Here is a 17,476-nt window from a genome sequence, read left to right on the forward strand (position 1 = left end):
AAACACTTAATGTCCTGTGTCATTGACTGGGAAAAGCAAATCAGAATTGAAAGAAATTGTTATATTAACAGCTGAAACTGAGCTTATTGATTCAAATGAAACTTCACCAATCCAAAACCTACCTTTAATTGGCAAGAATTACAACAACCAGAAGTAGCATCAGGTGAATTCAGATCATCTGTAGCACCTGCCTACACACAACAAAGTTCACACAGCTCAGCAAATAGTTTCTTATGAGCAAGTGAAGTAGAAATAACAAATAAGAAAAACACATTACAGCTCAATATATTACTTGAAATATATTCTCCTTAATAAATGACACTATCTCTCTATTTTGAGCCTCAAATGTTGAAAGAGAGTATTGAGCAACACAACCCAAAGACTGCAAGATTGTTGGAATGTTCCGCCTACTATGAAGAGAATCCACAAGTTCCTGGACAGATGCATAGAACGAAGTTTTGATTGTCACGAGAAAGAAGCTGTCACTATTACAAGGATAAATCAAATCCAAATGAGCTATAATATAAATATTAACATGCAGACAACATAACTTATGATTTCTGTTAGAACTAACAAGCAGAAACTTCAAACTCAAAAAAATATCCAGGAACTTTAAAAGGTGAGTGCATAAGGTGAGTAAAATTAATCAGTTCGCAGGTAAAGTTTTGATTGATCTTTACTAGGATTAAAAGGTGAGTGCATAAGCACCTCTACCATAGCAGGAGGTCAACATTATCTGAGCACAAATCCAAAAAATAAATAATCACACCTCTACCATCCTCAAAGCTTGATGCAGGAAGAGTTGACAAAAAGTACGTGATAAATGAATTCATAAGAAGAATGGAGATTTGATGCACTAGTGCAGAACCAGATATGAACATTATCACCTTTTCATTCAAAAATATGAAAATAAAGCAAAAAGAACAAATGAGGTAGTCACAACGCTGGAGATGAAAGTCCACTCAACTCACATTTCTTTAAAGTTCAAGTGAGGAGTTGTGTAGAATGCTAGAAGTAGAGAATTGTAACTCAAAAGTTGCCTGGGGGTCAAGAAATTAACCTTGGTTAAATATAGATCATGAGTTACCACCCTATACGAGTTTTTTTTAAGGGGGGAGGAGGACCACAAACGAAGGTTCGCCCATGTCTAGGGCTACTAATTCAAGAAACAAAGTTGGGTCTAAAAAAAACTGATTACTTATAATTATGCCTTATTAAGGATGGCTTAAGAAATTTGGGGCATAACATGATCATTGGGACAAAATAGAAAGAGGGTTGTAAGTCATCACACTTCTGCAGTAGTAATGGGGTCACAAGAATCAGATTTGTGGAAGTGCTCAAATGCGGTTGGGACCTCTTTTCATACTTCATGGAGTATACAGAACTTGTAACACTAACTCCAAAATAGACAAGCGTACCTTGCATAATTCTGAAAAGAAGAATTGCTCAGAAGCACCGGCTAATGCAGCAATTGCAGCAACAGCAAATTTGGCCTGAGTGCGACTTCCCTCAAGACATACTCTCTGCAAGATTGGGTATATATCACTACAGAAAAAGGCAATAACATTGTGATATGCCTGTTAGCAAAGCGAAAGAATCCAATACAATTAAGACAAATCCATTTTTAGGCATGCCTCAATTCAATGAACCTATTTAAGCATAGAAAAAAATCCTCCCCCCATCTCCTTTTAATCATGTATATTACTGTCTATCAATATGACCACCAGTATAAAACAGACTGCAGAATTACCTGAGTTGTACACATATATGAGGACCTGCTTTTGCCAACACTTCAATCAGCCTATCATTGATTTGATGATTCTCCTCTATCAACATTTGAAGTTGTACTTCTGAACCTCTCAGGAGTGAGGGGAAAATGCTAATGATAGCCTAAGTCAAGTGAGATAGCAGTAATTTAAGTAAATGGAATATATAATAAGCAATTCTTAAACTTACAATTATGTGTGGAAATTTGCAATTGGTCAAGATAGTAAACTATCCTATTAAAAAATGAAAAACAAGCCAGCGAAAAGATTCTGTTACAAAACTGCTTCTCCATCCACTAACTCATTTCCTTTTTGTCCATTGTTCTCCTCTTTTAAATTCAAAGCATTAAAAAAGAAATAAGATCAAATTAAACTAATATTCCAAATTGATTGACTTCCTCACCATCTTCTTAGAGGTTGTTTAATCAGCAGTACGAGAAATCAGTTTAGGTTGATTCAGTTAATTCCGCCGAAAGGTAACAGAAGCTGTGCTGACAACTATCTTAATGTGAAGCACAAGGATAATTGCCTGAAGTCAGCCTCAAGTGATAAGGCCAACATCAATTGTGAGACACATAAATCATACATTTGACACAGTTGATCCCTCTGCAGCCAGCTATCATTCATACCTTATCTCTCTTCTGAATCAGTGTGTAGACTGTAGTTGAACTGTCTACTTACCAGGCATAGAAGTAATCAAGTACATGCCCACTAAATGTTGTAACTGAATCGATATGTGGATTGTAGCTAAATCAGTGTGTGGAGTGTAGCTGAGTCTTCTCAAAGAGTTTATTCTCTCATTAGTTGAATATTTCAATATGCCATCCCGTGCAGTCAGATAGAAACGGATTATTTCATACCCATGTAGCAGCAATATTTTCTTACCAGAAGAAGTTTGGCAGAAGAAGCCTCCAAGAGTCTATTTCCAGATCTGTTACAGGAAAGATGATCTAAAATGCATTGGACGTGCTCTGAACCAAATATGTTATACGAGCTTTTTGAGGAGAGTGAGCGCAGAAACTCAAATAGTGGGTGCCTATCACCTAGGGTTTTCAAAAATTTATCCTGGAAAAAAATGTAACATCATGAAATCCATGGATACACTTGCTCAGTCTATTTGGAATAAAGTACAGATTAATTAAATAAAAAAACAATTCCAGAATAGCATATTGCCTCTCCAAAGTACGGAGATTTCAGCAACTTTAAATGCACATTTTGAAACATACAGATAAAAATTCTTTTCTTTCCACTTATCACAGCCAGAAACAGAAGAAAATTTACCAACAAAGAGGCCAACCATGGAGGTAAATCAGATCTCAAGAATGAAAAGCCTTATCAATTATCATGGCTCTGACCTAAGGGAGCTAAGGGAAAGAGGAAGCATGGGATGCTACGTGGCAAATGAATAAACTAACTCCATTAACATCCAAGCAGAAGAAAATTCAGTGCCAAATATGATGACATGAAATATACAGCTAGAAAAACTTCCAGACACTGAATGTTTTGGCTTCCCAGAACTCACGCTAAATGTGAAAATCTCATGTGATTCCTTCTCTTTCAGAACATAATTAGCTTCCCATTAACTCACGTAAGAATAGATATGCCAATAAAAGGCCACATACGATAGATGTCAATGAACTTCTATGAGGTAAGAAGAAAAATAAAATAAGGATCAATGTCAAATTTCTGAAGTCTTTTTGCAAAGCCAATCCATATTATGTGAGGAAGTTAACTCCAGCTCCTCCACTGCTAGCCAATACTTTGTTTGTCTGCAACCAATTTAAAAATCAGAGCGTTCGTTCCCTATGAATCTTTCTAATAACTCCAAGTCTGATGTCATGGTGTAGGTAGGAAATTTATTTGCTTCCCAAATCACATAGGCAAAGTAACAAATTAGTGGTAATCCAAAAGTTTTTCTTGTTTCATTATTATGATTCGCATAAGTATTCCAATCAAATTAGAAAGATTTGATTACCCTATTCTTTCCTAAAAATATTAGGCAACCAACAGAAACAAGTTCAATCAGAGACTCTTGCTCAATATCTTGCTTAAATGATATAATGAAAGCCAGATAGAATGTGATCTTCAGATCATCAAGCTTGACCAGCAGCCTAAAACAGGTAGTCAAGCCACAAAACCCATGCTGTTGAAAACAATGTCCAAACCCACTCAACCAGAGGTCCAACAGCGCCACTGGTTGGACTGTTGGCAGTTCGCATGATTTTGACAAGCTTAGGCTCCTCTTAAACACGCTGAATAAAACCCAACCCCTCCCTCCTTTTGCAGTCATGTACGCAGGCCCTCTCACTTCGAAGACCCAAGTCCCCTCCACCTCACATATAAATGATCGAAGATGAGATTCTGCTGCCAACCACAACCCAAAGGTAAGGCAGATAAATCAAGGCCACCACCACCAAAAGCAGATCAATCTAAAGGCTGGTTTGGATTCAGAAATGAAATGAGATAGTTTTAAATGAAAGTTGAAAAACGTATTGTTAGAATATTATTTTTTAATATTATTATTGTTTTGGGATTTGAAAATTTTGAATTGTTTATTATATTTTGTGTGAAAATTTGAAAAAGTTGTAATGATAAGATGAGATGAAACACTTTTTTTTTTATCAGTAAAAGATAAATATTATATATATATGAATGAAATAGGCATAGTCCTTGTACACAGGAAGTATACATAAGTACTCCTAACTACATTCTAAAGACGATAAAATAAAGACAAGAATTCCTGGATATTATCCCCATCTAATACAATAGTAGAAAACCAACACATTAAAGTATGGAGAAAAAAATTCTTCAACTCGGTCATTGAGCGTTCCTTATCTTCAAAGCAACGTGCGTTCCTTTCTGTCCAAATACACCACATAATACACAACGGAATCATCTTCCATACTGCTACCACTTGATGACTACCTTGCATATTTGGCCAACACCCCAACAAATCCACCACCCTCATAGGCATAACCCAAGCAACATCAACCCTTAAAAAGATTTCATCTCACAACAGCCTTGCTAACTCACAGTGTAATAATAGATGATCCACAGATTTTCCATTCTTTTTGCACATGAAACACCAATCCAACACTACACAACCTCTCTTTCTCAGATTTTCTATGGTCAATATCTTTCCAAGAGCAGCACTCCAAACAAAAAAAGAAACTTTCGAAGGCACACGAGATCTCCAGATACTCCTCCAGGGAAACTGAATACTACCTCGTTGTGTTGTTAAGATACTGTAATACGCCTTCACTGTACATATCTTGTGGTTATTAGTCCGCCACTTCAAACTATCTCGTTGTGCAGTAGGAGTCTCCATCGAGTATAATAGGCTGAAAAATTCTAAAACTATAGGTAATTCCCAATCATGGAAATCCCTAATAAAAAGAACATTCCATTGCTGCACACCATGAGCGTATACACGCACATCTGCCACTAAAGCTTTCCCGTTAACTGCAATACGATATAAGGCCGGAAAAGCCCTTTCCAAAGCATAATCTCCATACCACACGTCCCGCCAAAATCTAATACAAGCGCCCTCACCAACTACAAAGCGTATTTGATTTACAAAACCTGGCCATCCCTTCCTTATGTACATCCATAAACCCACACCATACCTCCCTCCCACTTCTTTAGAGCACCAACCACCCCAATCGGCCCCATATCTAGCATCAATAGTTTCCTTCCACAATGATCCCCTCTCCAGATGATATCTCCATAACCATTTTCCCAATAATACTTTATTAAAAATTCTCAAGTTACACACTCTCAACCCCCCATTCACAACTGAGGCACATATAGTTTTCCATCTAACAAGATGGAACTTCTTTTCCTCCCCCATACCTCCCCATAAAAAAGCCCTGAAGAGTTTCTCCATTCTGTTCACCACCCCTACAGGCATAAGAAACAAAGATAAAGCATATGTAGGGAGGTTAGTGAGTGTACTCTTGATAAGAGTGAGGCGACCCCCTTTTGATAAATACACCCGTTTCAAACCAGCAAGCTTTTTTTCTATCTTCTCCACTACTCCATCCCATATAGCTCTATTCTTGAAAGTTGCCCCCAGCGGGAGGCCCAGATATTTCATTGGGAGCAAGGACACCTTACAATTCAAGAGGCTTGCCAAATCTAGGATATTAGAGACCTCACCCACAGGAACCATCTCAGACTTGCCCAAGTTCACTTTTAACCTTGACACTGCTTCAAAGCAAAGTAACAAAGCTCGTAAAGTTTGGATCTTGCTACTAGTCGCTTCACAAAATACTAACGTGTCATCTGCAAATAGAAGATGTGAAATGATAATGGAACCACTAGAACCATTGCCCACTTGAAATCCTGATAAGAAACCTCCCCCAACAACAGCCTGCATCATCCTACTTAAAGCCTCCATAACCATAACAAAAAGAAGAGGAGATAGAGGATCTCCCTGCCGCAATCCCCTCGAACTGTCAAAAAAACCAACAAGTGTGCCATTAACTAGGACCGAGAACCGAGCGGTTGAAACACAATGCCGCATCCATGCAATCCACCTATCCCCAAATCCAGTTCTCTCAAGCAAGTATAAGAGAAATTCTCAATTCACATGATCATATGCATTCTCCATGTCAAGCTTGCACATAACACCTGAACCTCCCTCCCGTAATCTGTAGTCCAAACACTCATTTACAATGAGTACTGAATCAAGAATTTCTCCCTCGAATGAAGGCATTCTGAGACTTGGAGATAATATGTTCCAACACCGGACTAAGCCGGTTAGCAAGCACCTTCGAAATAATCTTATCAACGCTACTAACCAGAATTATAGGCCGAAAGTTTTCAATAGAAGCTGCCCCATGTTTCTTGGGAATGAGAGCAATAAAGATCGCATTCAGTGACTTTTCAAACTTTTGGAAAGAATGAAATTCATTGAAAACCTGCAAAACATCACCTTTTACTATGTCCCAGCAAGTTTGAAAGAAACCCATTGTAAACCCATCCGGACCCGGCGCTTTATCCTTTGCCATACCCGAAATGACCTTATAAATCTCTTCTTCGCCAAAAGGTCTCTCCTACACATTTGCACTCTGCGGGTCAATAGCCTCAAAATGCAAAGCATCAAGCTTTGGCCTCCAAAGAACCGATTCTGAAAGCAGGGTCTCATAATACTGAACTATATGATTTTCTAGCTCGGATGGGGAAACTAGTACCTGGGACCCTGAATTAAGAGACTCAATAGCATTGTTACGCCTATGTGAATTGACCATTTTGTGAAAGAACTTTGTACACCTATCACCTTCTTTCAACCAAAGAGCCCTGGATTTTTGCCGCCATGAAATCTCCTCTGACAACAAAACCCTCTCCAAATTTGCCATAACCATGCCCTTCCTCAATGCCACATCTTCCGAATTATCTCCCAAGAACTCTTTCTCTTCTAAGTCTTGCAGTTCCTCCATCAGTGTACCCTTCTGACTGTCGATGTGACCAAACACCTCCAAATTCCACTTCCTCAAATCTTGTTTAAGAGCCTTCAATTTGCCTGCAAGAATGTAACTAGGGGTACCAATAAACTGATACGAAGCCCACCAAGCACGTACCATCTCTACAAACCCATCCGCTATAAGCCACATGTTTTCAAACTTGAAATATTTGTGCCCCCTGTGTATACCCCCACAATCCAAAAGGATAGGAAAATGATCTAAACTGACTCGAGCTAGTCGTTTCTAACTTACTTCCGGATATTTAGCTTCCCACGAGGGAGATACCAAACGGGGCCTAAAGATTCTGCAAGTAATACCCTTTCGTTCTAAGCTATTATTGTGGTGCTGTTCAGATACCAGTAGAAGAGGGGCTGTGAATGATGGAGACACTACTGTTTCTATTAATGTGCAGGAGAAACATTGCAATGCAGTACTGCTTCTGACTTTGTGTTCTTTGTCAAAGCAGCACATCTCTGTTTCTTCTCTTTCTTTCTTTCTTCTCTTCTTCCACTTTTTCTATCTCAGCACCTTTGTTGTTTTCTTCTTACCACATTTGTTGGATTTTTACTGCATCAAGGGTTCCAAATACATACAATCATGTGCTTCATGAATTTTTAATTTTTACAAACTTCCATGACTTTGTCACCTTTTAATTTTTTAATTAACTTCTGGTCATTTTTAAAGCAATCAAATTCTTGAATTGTTTATGATTTCACAATCTAAGTCTGGTCCAATATGCAGTCAGAACCCTAATCATTAAATATTTCACTTTTCTGTTCCCTTCATCACTTTTCTGATTTTAAAACATTGTAAAAGACCCAAGATATGATAGAAGCCTACTAACCAGCTGCAAATTTTCATTAATTTAGCAAATCTCACAAAAGCATTTGTAACCGATAATCCAATGTGACAATCTTAATGCACTCTAAAGCCAATAGAGCTCTCTAAGGAGGCAAAATGGGGGAAACGTGAAATCTTTGGTTAAAAGTAAGAAAGAAAAAGTAACTTACTCTGTTGTTCAGAGCATCTCTGAATTTCATATCATCCAATAATAGTGCCAATGAGTTGAAAATGCTATTATCTTTCATTTGGCTCAATTTATTAAAGGAGTCTTCTGCTTTGGAAGGATCTGGAAAAAATGCCACCATTTTTATAATTGAAGTTTTCATTCTCTTCTGCATCTCTTCTGAGCTATTCTCCTGCACAATATCTCCAATGTTTCAGTAATTCAAAGCTTTCAAATTATAACCAAGAACACGTAGCCGAGTCTCCAACATGCTGACACCACACTGACTCTTACACAATTGCAACAGCTTTTAAGAAAAGAAGGAATAGTAAATATATAAAATAAGGCTCATATGCAATGTCTTGCATGTCTGAAACCAAGGCCCATATGCATATGATTAATTATAAGATCTATTGGAAAAACTAGAAACTTCAAAATTAGATATTGCCAGATAATTTAATTCTACAAAATCACACGACCTAAAGATATAATATCATATACAAATCTACTCAAAAAAGCTAACGTATGTATGCCTTGAGATGCTTATTAAAGCATGGTTCTACAAATGATGAACCATGCACATGGGCTATTGACTAATTCTGATTAACGCCTCGTTTGCTTATACAAATTATCTCATCTCATCTCATCTTATCTCATCTAATAATTACAATTTTACCAAACTCCCACACAAAATACAATAAGCAATTCAACTTTTTCAAATCTCAAAACAAAAATAATTAAAAATTATATTCTAACAATATTTTATTCAACTTTTATCTTATCTCTTCTCATCTTTGTAACCAAACGAGGCCTAATAGTTCGCAACTAGTATGCTCATGAACAGTACCTTCTCTTTCTTTCGTAGGGCTAAATAGATCTGCATCTCTTTTTGCAACCTGAAAACATACAGAACTTGTCAGTATTTCCTTTTAGAGTAATGTTACAAATTACACTCCTATCCCCCGTTTATCCCATTATATAAAATATGGCACTTTTATCTCCATTAAATCTTCCGTTATATTTTTAGAAGAAAATTTTAAAGGTTGATGGGCTACGCCACCTCATCATAATGGGATAGGAGTAGGATGAAAGTGTAGTTTCTAGACTTTCCCTTCCTTTTATCACTCAGAATCATCAAGTTAGTAGTGATACCTTCGTTTCTGGGATAAGATAGAGTTCAATGCCTTTATGTGAAGAGGGGTAAAAATAGAAAACAAATGGATCCAGTGCCTTGTTCTCTCCTCAACTGAAAGGTGAGCTGGAAACAAATCCTCTGCAAGCACAATCTCCATATTTTGGGACCTGAGGAATGTTGATAATTGTTACAATTGATAGTGTAATTACAACATTTTGGTTCGAAAAACCATGTGGTCCAAAAAAGCATACCTGAACTCCTTGCAATCTTTATCATAGCACAGCATCAAAACTTTACACAAAATCTGTTCAAAGTGATCACTTATTGCCATGTGGCCTTCAGAACATTTCTTACAATAATCTTGATAAACTTCCATCAACTTGTGCAAGGCTTTCTTTCTAACAGATATCTACATTAAGATAAAAGTATTATCTGAGTGTCGGTAACGGTATTCAGGCACAGAAAAGAAAATTACCATAGAAGTACCTTCTTATCCCTAAGTCTTTCTGTAGCTTGAGATATTAATTTGGGGGGGACAGATTTCAAATTAGATTGGGCAAGATCGCAGGCAACAATCACCGCTTGCATTCTCACTCTATCATCAAAGTCTAACAATCGATCTTCCAGGGCAGCTGCTCATAAAATAAGCATTCAACAAATGAGGTGTAGACTAGATTTAAAATACTGTAAAACATTCAGGAGACATGCCACAATGGAAGTACAAGTTTGATTGCTCATAACTTACTGAGAACTTCATGCAACGCTGTCCCAGAGGGATTGGCCAGGTAGAAAGCCTTAACACATTGTAGAGCACTAACTCTAACTTCCACAGATTTATCTGAGAATCTTTTCAAGAACTCTAAGAAAAGATCACGATAGTGTTTTGCAACATGCTGTTCGGGAAGTCCAAAAAGTTTTCCAATTAAATTAACAGCTTTTATTCGAACATCAACCTGATCAGTCTACAAATAGAACCCTGTGGTTAATAAGTGGGGTACAAGGTGCATTAAAGAGTAGAAACATGGTAATATGATAAACTGACCAACTGCACAAAAAAAAGAACAGTGGCCCAGCGCACACACACACAGTTTGTACCAGCAACTCATGAGTCAAGTTTGGAATGACAGCAAGAAGCATCTGAGGAGCACACTGGAAAAGTTTAAAAATAATTTCATGGTAAAATTCTTTGAGTTCATTCTCTACAGCATCTCTATCCAGAATACAAGCGGTTAGAAACCCACGGACAAAGGGCTCAAGCTTTTCTGCACAATGTTGGCTGATGGAAACAGCAAGCTGGTAAGAGGCAGAAGGGGCACCCTGTAAAACATACATGAAATATAAAAGCATTTAGGTGGAAGTGAAGGAAAAGAGAAATCCGGTGTGGCTAGTGAAAAAGCATCAAAGTGAAAACATAACAACCCAAACCATTGCACAATATGTTAAAGTTCAATTTTAAAAATTTTCCTGGTATTCCTGTTCTCTAGGAAATTTTAAACTTTTATTTGAAATTTTTCTTGGGGGATAACTTTTATTTAAAACTCTTTACCCCCAAATTACACTTAGAAAAAATCTACTTCCTGGTTTCATGCATGCAGATGCTGCGGAATTAAAGGCAACCTAGATAATAATTGAGAAGGCATGCAGGATTTTATAATTAGCTCGGTTTGGATTGAGAGGGGCTCTCAACCCATCTCATCTCATCTCATCATTACAACTTTCACAAATTCCCATACAAAATACAATAAACAATTCCACTATTTCAAATCCAAAAACAATAATAATATTAAAAAATAATATTCTAACAATATTTAATTCAACTTTCATCTCAGTTCATCTCATCTCAACTCACTATCCAAACCTAACCTTAAAGGAAACATTTAAGTTTAACAAGACTGTAGCTCATGGATTTTCTCCTTGGAAATGATGCAGAAACTCATCAATAAGTAGGGTAAGATGCAGAGTATGTTGAAAACATGAACCAAAAAATGTGAAGCAGAACCAGAAAAGTTAATATAAACAGGATACAGGAGACTCTAGACTAAAGAATAAGAAGAACCAGATAGGTAATTAAAAACAAAACTGGCATATGACGTCTCTAATGGGGTCAATGATTCAACATATCTTGTCCAGCTAATAGGAGAAGGATAAACATAACTGGGAGCAGAATGACAAAATCAGGGAGAAAAAGAAACAAGAAGGGCCATTGCTATATTTTTGTAAAATAATCCCTTGAAAATGAAAAACTGATGGACCACTCTCCAACCAGAAATCCCCCCAAAAACCTTTACAGTGGAAGAAAAAAACTGACATCCTGAAAAAAAAAATGCATTTCTCAGAGGGAATGAAAAATTATTATTCCTGTCTGCCACTGTACAGTGTTTCCTTCCTGGAGTAATAGAAAAACAATATATGAACCCTTTTTCAACTCTCCAGAAACCAAAATGAGGTTAATCAAGTGATTAATGTGGCCAAACTCATGCGTAATATAAGAAGAACAGCCAAATTTTAGTTATCATCATCTTTTAGTTCCCTGTCTTTGAGTTCAAAACTTTGTGGATGTGTAGGCCCAAAACACACTCAAATATGGTTCTTAATTAGTTTATACTGAGTATATATGTACGTGCTCATATTGCATGGTGTTTCCCTGTCATTACAATGCTTTAACTGGAATCCTGCAATATTACCCTTTCCAAGCAAAGAAAAGAAACACCATTTATTTGACAAGAAAAACCACACATCAGACTCTCTTATAGCTAGAAAAGATTAAATAATGTAAAAAAAAAAAAAGAAAAGAAAGAAAAGAAAAGTAAAGTAAAACCTTTTTCCACCTTGACTGAACCTGACAATAAAATGTATCATTGAGACTTGACAAGAAAAGAAACAAATATGCATTGCACAGAGCACATTTTGCTTCCATCCAGTGACATACTACTACGGAACAACTTTTCGACTTGAACCATGCGACAGATATTACTTCTAAATTGAGCTGTGTAAAGTATAATAATATTAAATAAAAGCAGTCTATTCTGCAAAACAATATATAACAATGACCAACATAAAGCCGATACCAACACAATCCACTTACCTTTCCCTCATTTACAAGATTTCGCAAAATCACATCCACGACTGTCTGAGAAGTTTCCTCGGTTAGAATATGTGTCATTATAGACACAATGTGATTAATCAAACTCTGCTGGTGATTTTCTCTATATTAAAAACAAAAAACAATTAATGGAATCACCGTTGATATCATCAAAATTAAGCCAATAAAATATGCTCAAAGCCAAAACAATTAACTAGCATTTAACTATTCTTTTATAAGCTAGAATTTATCAATAAAAATTAAATTACTAAAAAGTACATGAATATACATGGTGAATTCAAAGATGTATCATTTTGAACATATAAACCATAAAAATTGCAAATAATGCAACTAGGCAGGTTCTTTATATTTGAGCTGTCTGACAATAATCTTAATGAGTGTTATTTTTTTGGAGACTCATACTTTGTCATATATATTGTATTTAAAGTTATCAATGGTGAAAAAAACGTATTCATCAAAAGGCACAATACTTTTCAAGAGGGGCAAAATTTGAAAAAAAAAATAATAATTTCAAAGGGGACAAAATTTCAATACAAGAGGTAGACACAGAGCGAGAGAGAGAGAGAGAGAGAAGATCTTGACCTCACAACTAAGAAAAATATACTGAACATCTCAAGAACTAGGTCATTGCAGTCAATATCCAGCATTATAACACAGCATTTACATCGTGCAACAGTCTCTAATATTTTAACTCTTCTTGAAAAGAATGGGCTCGTGGTATCAGCTAGCTCGGCAAAGGTGCTGATGACAAGCTTAAAAATCTCCTGAAATGAAGGAATTGGATTAACTTGCCTTAACCAGTATACAGAAGAGAAATCTGGCAGAAGTACCAAGATATGTACACAAATACACACAGAGAGACGTACAAAGAAATAAAAATCAAGCTCTACATTTATAGACTACTCATTACCCTAAGATATTTGTCCTCAAAAGGTGGTTCAGGTGCCATGACCCGAAAAATTTCACTGAGACATATGGCCACTAGAAGTCTAACTTCCTTATCTTTATGCTGAATAAGGCCATTTACAATTGCTTTCCTCAGAGGATTTATGGCAACTTCAATCTTTTTAGCAGCTCCTAACTTTTTGGCAGCTTCCTGGGATGAAGGCTGTTCTATTTCTGACAAAGCATTTGCAGCTTGCTGCAAAAAAAAATATACCAAGCGAAAAAAGGAAATGGTGTAATATAATTCTGCCTGTACACATTCAGAAATAGTTAATTATAAAATGAACTTAATTTATTCAAAACTGGCATAATAAGAAAAGCAAAACCACTGAACGTTAAGTCCTAAACCAAAATGTAATGCATACAGCTTAAGGGCTCGTTTGGGAAGCGAGATGAGATGAGAATTCTATAAATAGTAGTGAAATGGTTTGAGTTAAAATGTTTTATTGAGTTTCGGGAAAGAAGAGAGAAAAAGTTGAACAAAAATATTATAAAGTTAAAATATTGTAAAAATATAATTTTTTAATATTACTTTTGTTTTGAAATTTGAAAAAGTAGTATTATTTTTTGTATTTTGTTTGTCAGATTGGGAAAGTTGTAATAATTAGGTAATAATTCGATGAAAAAGTTAGAGATAGGAAATTAAAAAGTGTTTGTGTTTAAGTGATGTTTGGGAAGGAAATTATGAGATGAGATGAAATGATATGGCTTCCCATACAAGCCCTAAGTGTATAGAAGGATCCTGGACACCACCAGTCTTCCCAAACTCCAAATGTTTTTAAGGAAATAAAGAAAACATAGAAATAAACCCAGTTTGTCCTTCAAATATATATTCTGAGAAACTACGCACGTCTATATATAGATGATTGAACTAAAATAACCTCCCGGATCAGCCAATGGCTATGTTGCTACAGGGATGCACCCACGTTTAATACACATGAGAATACCAACAGGTTAAATATAGAGCAAAACCAAAGGGTGGTTACATGGATATCTTAATACTCTATCCATCTTCATGTTCTCAATAGCCAGAAAGAATCAACACCAATGACCATATTCAGCAACATATTTATCTTAATCGCAGATTAACCAGAAATATATAGGAATAACTTTCCCAAACCTTAATTACAGAAAACCAAAAGAAATTCAGTTGATTTCACAGCACCGTTTACTTGGAACCTGGGAAGTAACTTCTCAATTTTCAAACTTCAAAAAGCAGGACCGATTATGCTTTCAAAAGCAAGAAAAAGTATGTTAGGAACCCAGCTAGGGAAGGGATCGTGCGAAGTGAAGTGAAGATAAGTTGAACAAGAAACGGCGCCATCTAATCCAGTGAAGGGGCTAAGCGAAATGGGGACGTTTGAGGAACTGAAGATTGAAGAAGCTGTGCAACTGGGAGCAATACGCAGCGTTTTATAATTAAGTCTGGAGTCAATAAGGGTCTATGTAATGCGCAACGTTTGGGAATTAAAGACACCAAAAAGTGCGTTTAGTGTTAGTGAGGGTCAATAGTTATGATGTGTTAAATGCAACGTTTGGAAGTTAAACAGCAAACGGTTCGTCTTGATGACGGTGAGTTTTCTTCTAGTTAGTCTGGATCAGTTTAGCAAAAGTTAGAGTTAGTTACAAATTTGTAGTGGAGGTCTCGAGTATAGTGGGGATGCAGAATCAGAAATGGGGTATCTGAAGAATACTGTCGAAGACTGAATTTCGTGGAGGTTTAGGGATCCCTCGAAGAACCCTATTATCAATACAAGTTATGACTCTTTGAGTCTTTTTCACAAACACCTTGCGTTCATCTCAGATTCCCATTTATGTGTTCACCATTACAATTTCAACCCAATCCCTTGTTTACAATCTCAACCAAGAACAGGAACATAACAAAGTACTTCCGAAAGGTTAGCAAGAAAATGCCTCAGAAGAAAACGCAAAAAGAAAAGAAAAATCAAATATCATCAATTAAATAAAGACGTGGTTAATCCAACGCCTGCACGGAACAATTCATTGCATATACAATGAATATACGTATACATACGTGAATAACATATTTATAAATAATAACAGTAATAATAATGCTTACTTTGAGCGATTTGAGTATGGAATCTTTGCCGGAGCGAGTTTGGCGGCCGAGTTGGGCGCCGATTTCGGAGATGAGTTGCAAAGATGACTCGGCCATTGCTGAGAAGGCTGTTGAAACCCTAGATCTATGGTGGAGTAAGAGTGGGAGTAAGGGTTTTGGTGGTTTGGAACGGGCATTCGCTCCAACGCGAGAATTGCGCTGCTTTAAAACGTTTGGGAGTGGTAGTTGTTTTCAAGGGAGAGCAGCTCCCGCTCTTGAAGCGCGTGTATACAGTCGCCGATTTTGAACGCTGTAACGCGGTGATGGAGATCCAACGGTAAAAAATGAAGAGTAAGAGCATTCCAAGAGCATTTGCATTAGATTGATTATTTTATTTTTTAAATTTTAATTAATATGTAACTTTTTTTAACTAATTATTTAAAATTTAAAGTCTACATTAGATTAGTTATCATATTCTCTATAATAATAAAATATTATTATTTTTTATTTTTATATTTTTATAATTAATTTTTATTTTTTAATTAATTCTATTTTCATAACCTCCTATAATCTCCAACAATTATATTCATTTTTACTTTCACAATCTAATAAACAAAATTTCATCACACGATATCAATATTATCAAAACAATTTCATCCATCTTCAATGCAACCAAGCCAATTCTCACAAACATCATCACTCAATGTAAAGAAGATTATGCTCACAAACAGGTTGCAAGCAAATCCCATTGCCGGTTGCTCACAAATCTCAAAGAAACTCAGTACCTTAAACCAGATTTTGGGATTTCTATAGAAACATTACAGCACTTTCCACCATTATTTATCTCCACCTCAATCTCATTGATTCGAATCAAGGCTAGGGTTTCGAATCAAACCCAAACAACATCAACAAAATCAAACTCAAACAATAAAAATCAAGAGTAAAATCAACGCTAGGGTTTCGAATCTTACCGTGTGCTTGTCGTACTGGAGAGAAGTTGCCGCAGTGCCGTGCTGGAGAGTGCTATTGCGGGAGAGAATGGTTGCGGGAGAGATAGAGGGAAGAAGAGAAAAAAAAACTAGAAGAAGAGAAAGAAAGAATAGACGCGAGAGAGGGAAGAAGAGAAAAAAAATAAAAAATAGAAGAATGAACTGAGGAAGAGACGCGAGAGAGAAAGAGGGAAGAAGAGAAGAAGAAACGTGGGAGAGAAAGATGGAAGAAGAAAGAGAAAGAAATCGCGGGAGAGAGAGAGCCGAAATTAATAAACAATGTATTTGGAGGTGAAACAGTTTTTTTCACATTTGAAGAAAATGATGAAATTACTGTATATAATATTTAAGATGAAAAGTGTTTGGCTAATTTAATGTGGGCCAACTATTGATAAAATTAGTTAAATTTAGAGATGAAATATTATTTGAAGAAGCCAATGTGGATGCTCTAATGCTACTCATCATCTCAACTTCCATCATTCTTTCATCATTCTATGATGTGGCATTAGGTGATTAGAAATTATTTATTACATTTCACTTATAAACTTATCATTTAATGCCATATCATGGGATGATGGGAGGATAATGGGAGTTGGGATGATGAATAGATTTTTTCAAAAAAGAAACATAAACAACTTAACGCGAGTTATCAGTAACAAAAATTCTATGTGCAGTTACTTTTGCGTACTCATTACGCACTCTACTTATGTGATTGGCTGCATCACATTTTTTTAATATAAAATAACTGTTTTGACCAATCACATCAGTAGAGTGCACAAGGAGTACGCAGAAATGATTGTATGTAGCACAACTCGATCGGTAATGATACGCTTAGGTACTGTTTGTGATTGCGGTATGAGTTTTTTTTTATAAACAATCAATTTCATTTGAGATCAACAATTACAAACATTTATAAAATCAAATGGCTTGAGAAAGAAAGTCTTAAATACAATCCCGCCACATTTCTAAATTATCTACTCTCCAAGCATTTCTTTCAAGCTGATGAGC

General features: G+C 36.2%; 1 protein-coding gene across 4 annotated transcripts in view; it reads right to left on the bottom strand.

The window, feature by feature from the left end:
* LOC108988322 (sister chromatid cohesion protein PDS5 homolog A) overlaps positions 1-15,726 on the bottom strand; it is a 30,145-nt gene extending 14,419 nt beyond the window's left edge. Inside the window, exons 1-16 of one of the 4 annotated variants that reach the window (XM_035684681.1) lie at positions 15,501-15,726; positions 13,386-13,616; positions 13,058-13,239; positions 12,458-12,578; positions 10,468-10,689; positions 10,118-10,334; positions 9,859-10,004; positions 9,624-9,781; positions 9,390-9,539; positions 9,085-9,133; positions 8,242-8,430; positions 2,652-2,831; positions 1,751-1,890; positions 1,419-1,545; positions 293-433; positions 123-191 (exon numbers count right to left, since the gene is read on the bottom strand). In XM_035684681.1, the coding sequence (XP_035540574.1) occupies positions 123-191; positions 293-433; positions 1,419-1,545; positions 1,751-1,890; positions 2,652-2,831; positions 8,242-8,430; positions 9,085-9,133; positions 9,390-9,539; positions 9,624-9,781; positions 9,859-10,004; positions 10,118-10,334; positions 10,468-10,689; positions 12,458-12,578; positions 13,058-13,239; positions 13,386-13,616; positions 15,501-15,596 (2,418 nt within the window). In that variant the 5' untranslated portion in view covers positions 15,597-15,726. Of the gene's footprint in view, positions 1-122; positions 192-292; positions 434-1,418; positions 1,546-1,750; positions 1,891-2,651; positions 2,832-8,241; positions 8,431-9,084; positions 9,134-9,389; positions 9,540-9,623; positions 9,782-9,858; positions 10,005-10,117; positions 10,335-10,467; positions 10,690-12,457; positions 12,579-13,057; positions 13,240-13,385; positions 13,617-15,500 lie in introns of those variants that run through there. The other 3 variants (XM_018961554.2, XM_035684682.1, XM_035684683.1) reach the window with 3 other exon arrangements.
* Positions 15,727-17,476: the final 1,750 nt, after the last annotated feature.

This window comes from Juglans regia, chromosome 13 (assembly GCF_001411555.2).
Source record: "Juglans regia cultivar Chandler chromosome 13, Walnut 2.0, whole genome shotgun sequence".
In the NCBI taxonomy this organism is placed as follows: domain Eukaryota; kingdom Viridiplantae; phylum Streptophyta; class Magnoliopsida; order Fagales; family Juglandaceae; genus Juglans; species Juglans regia.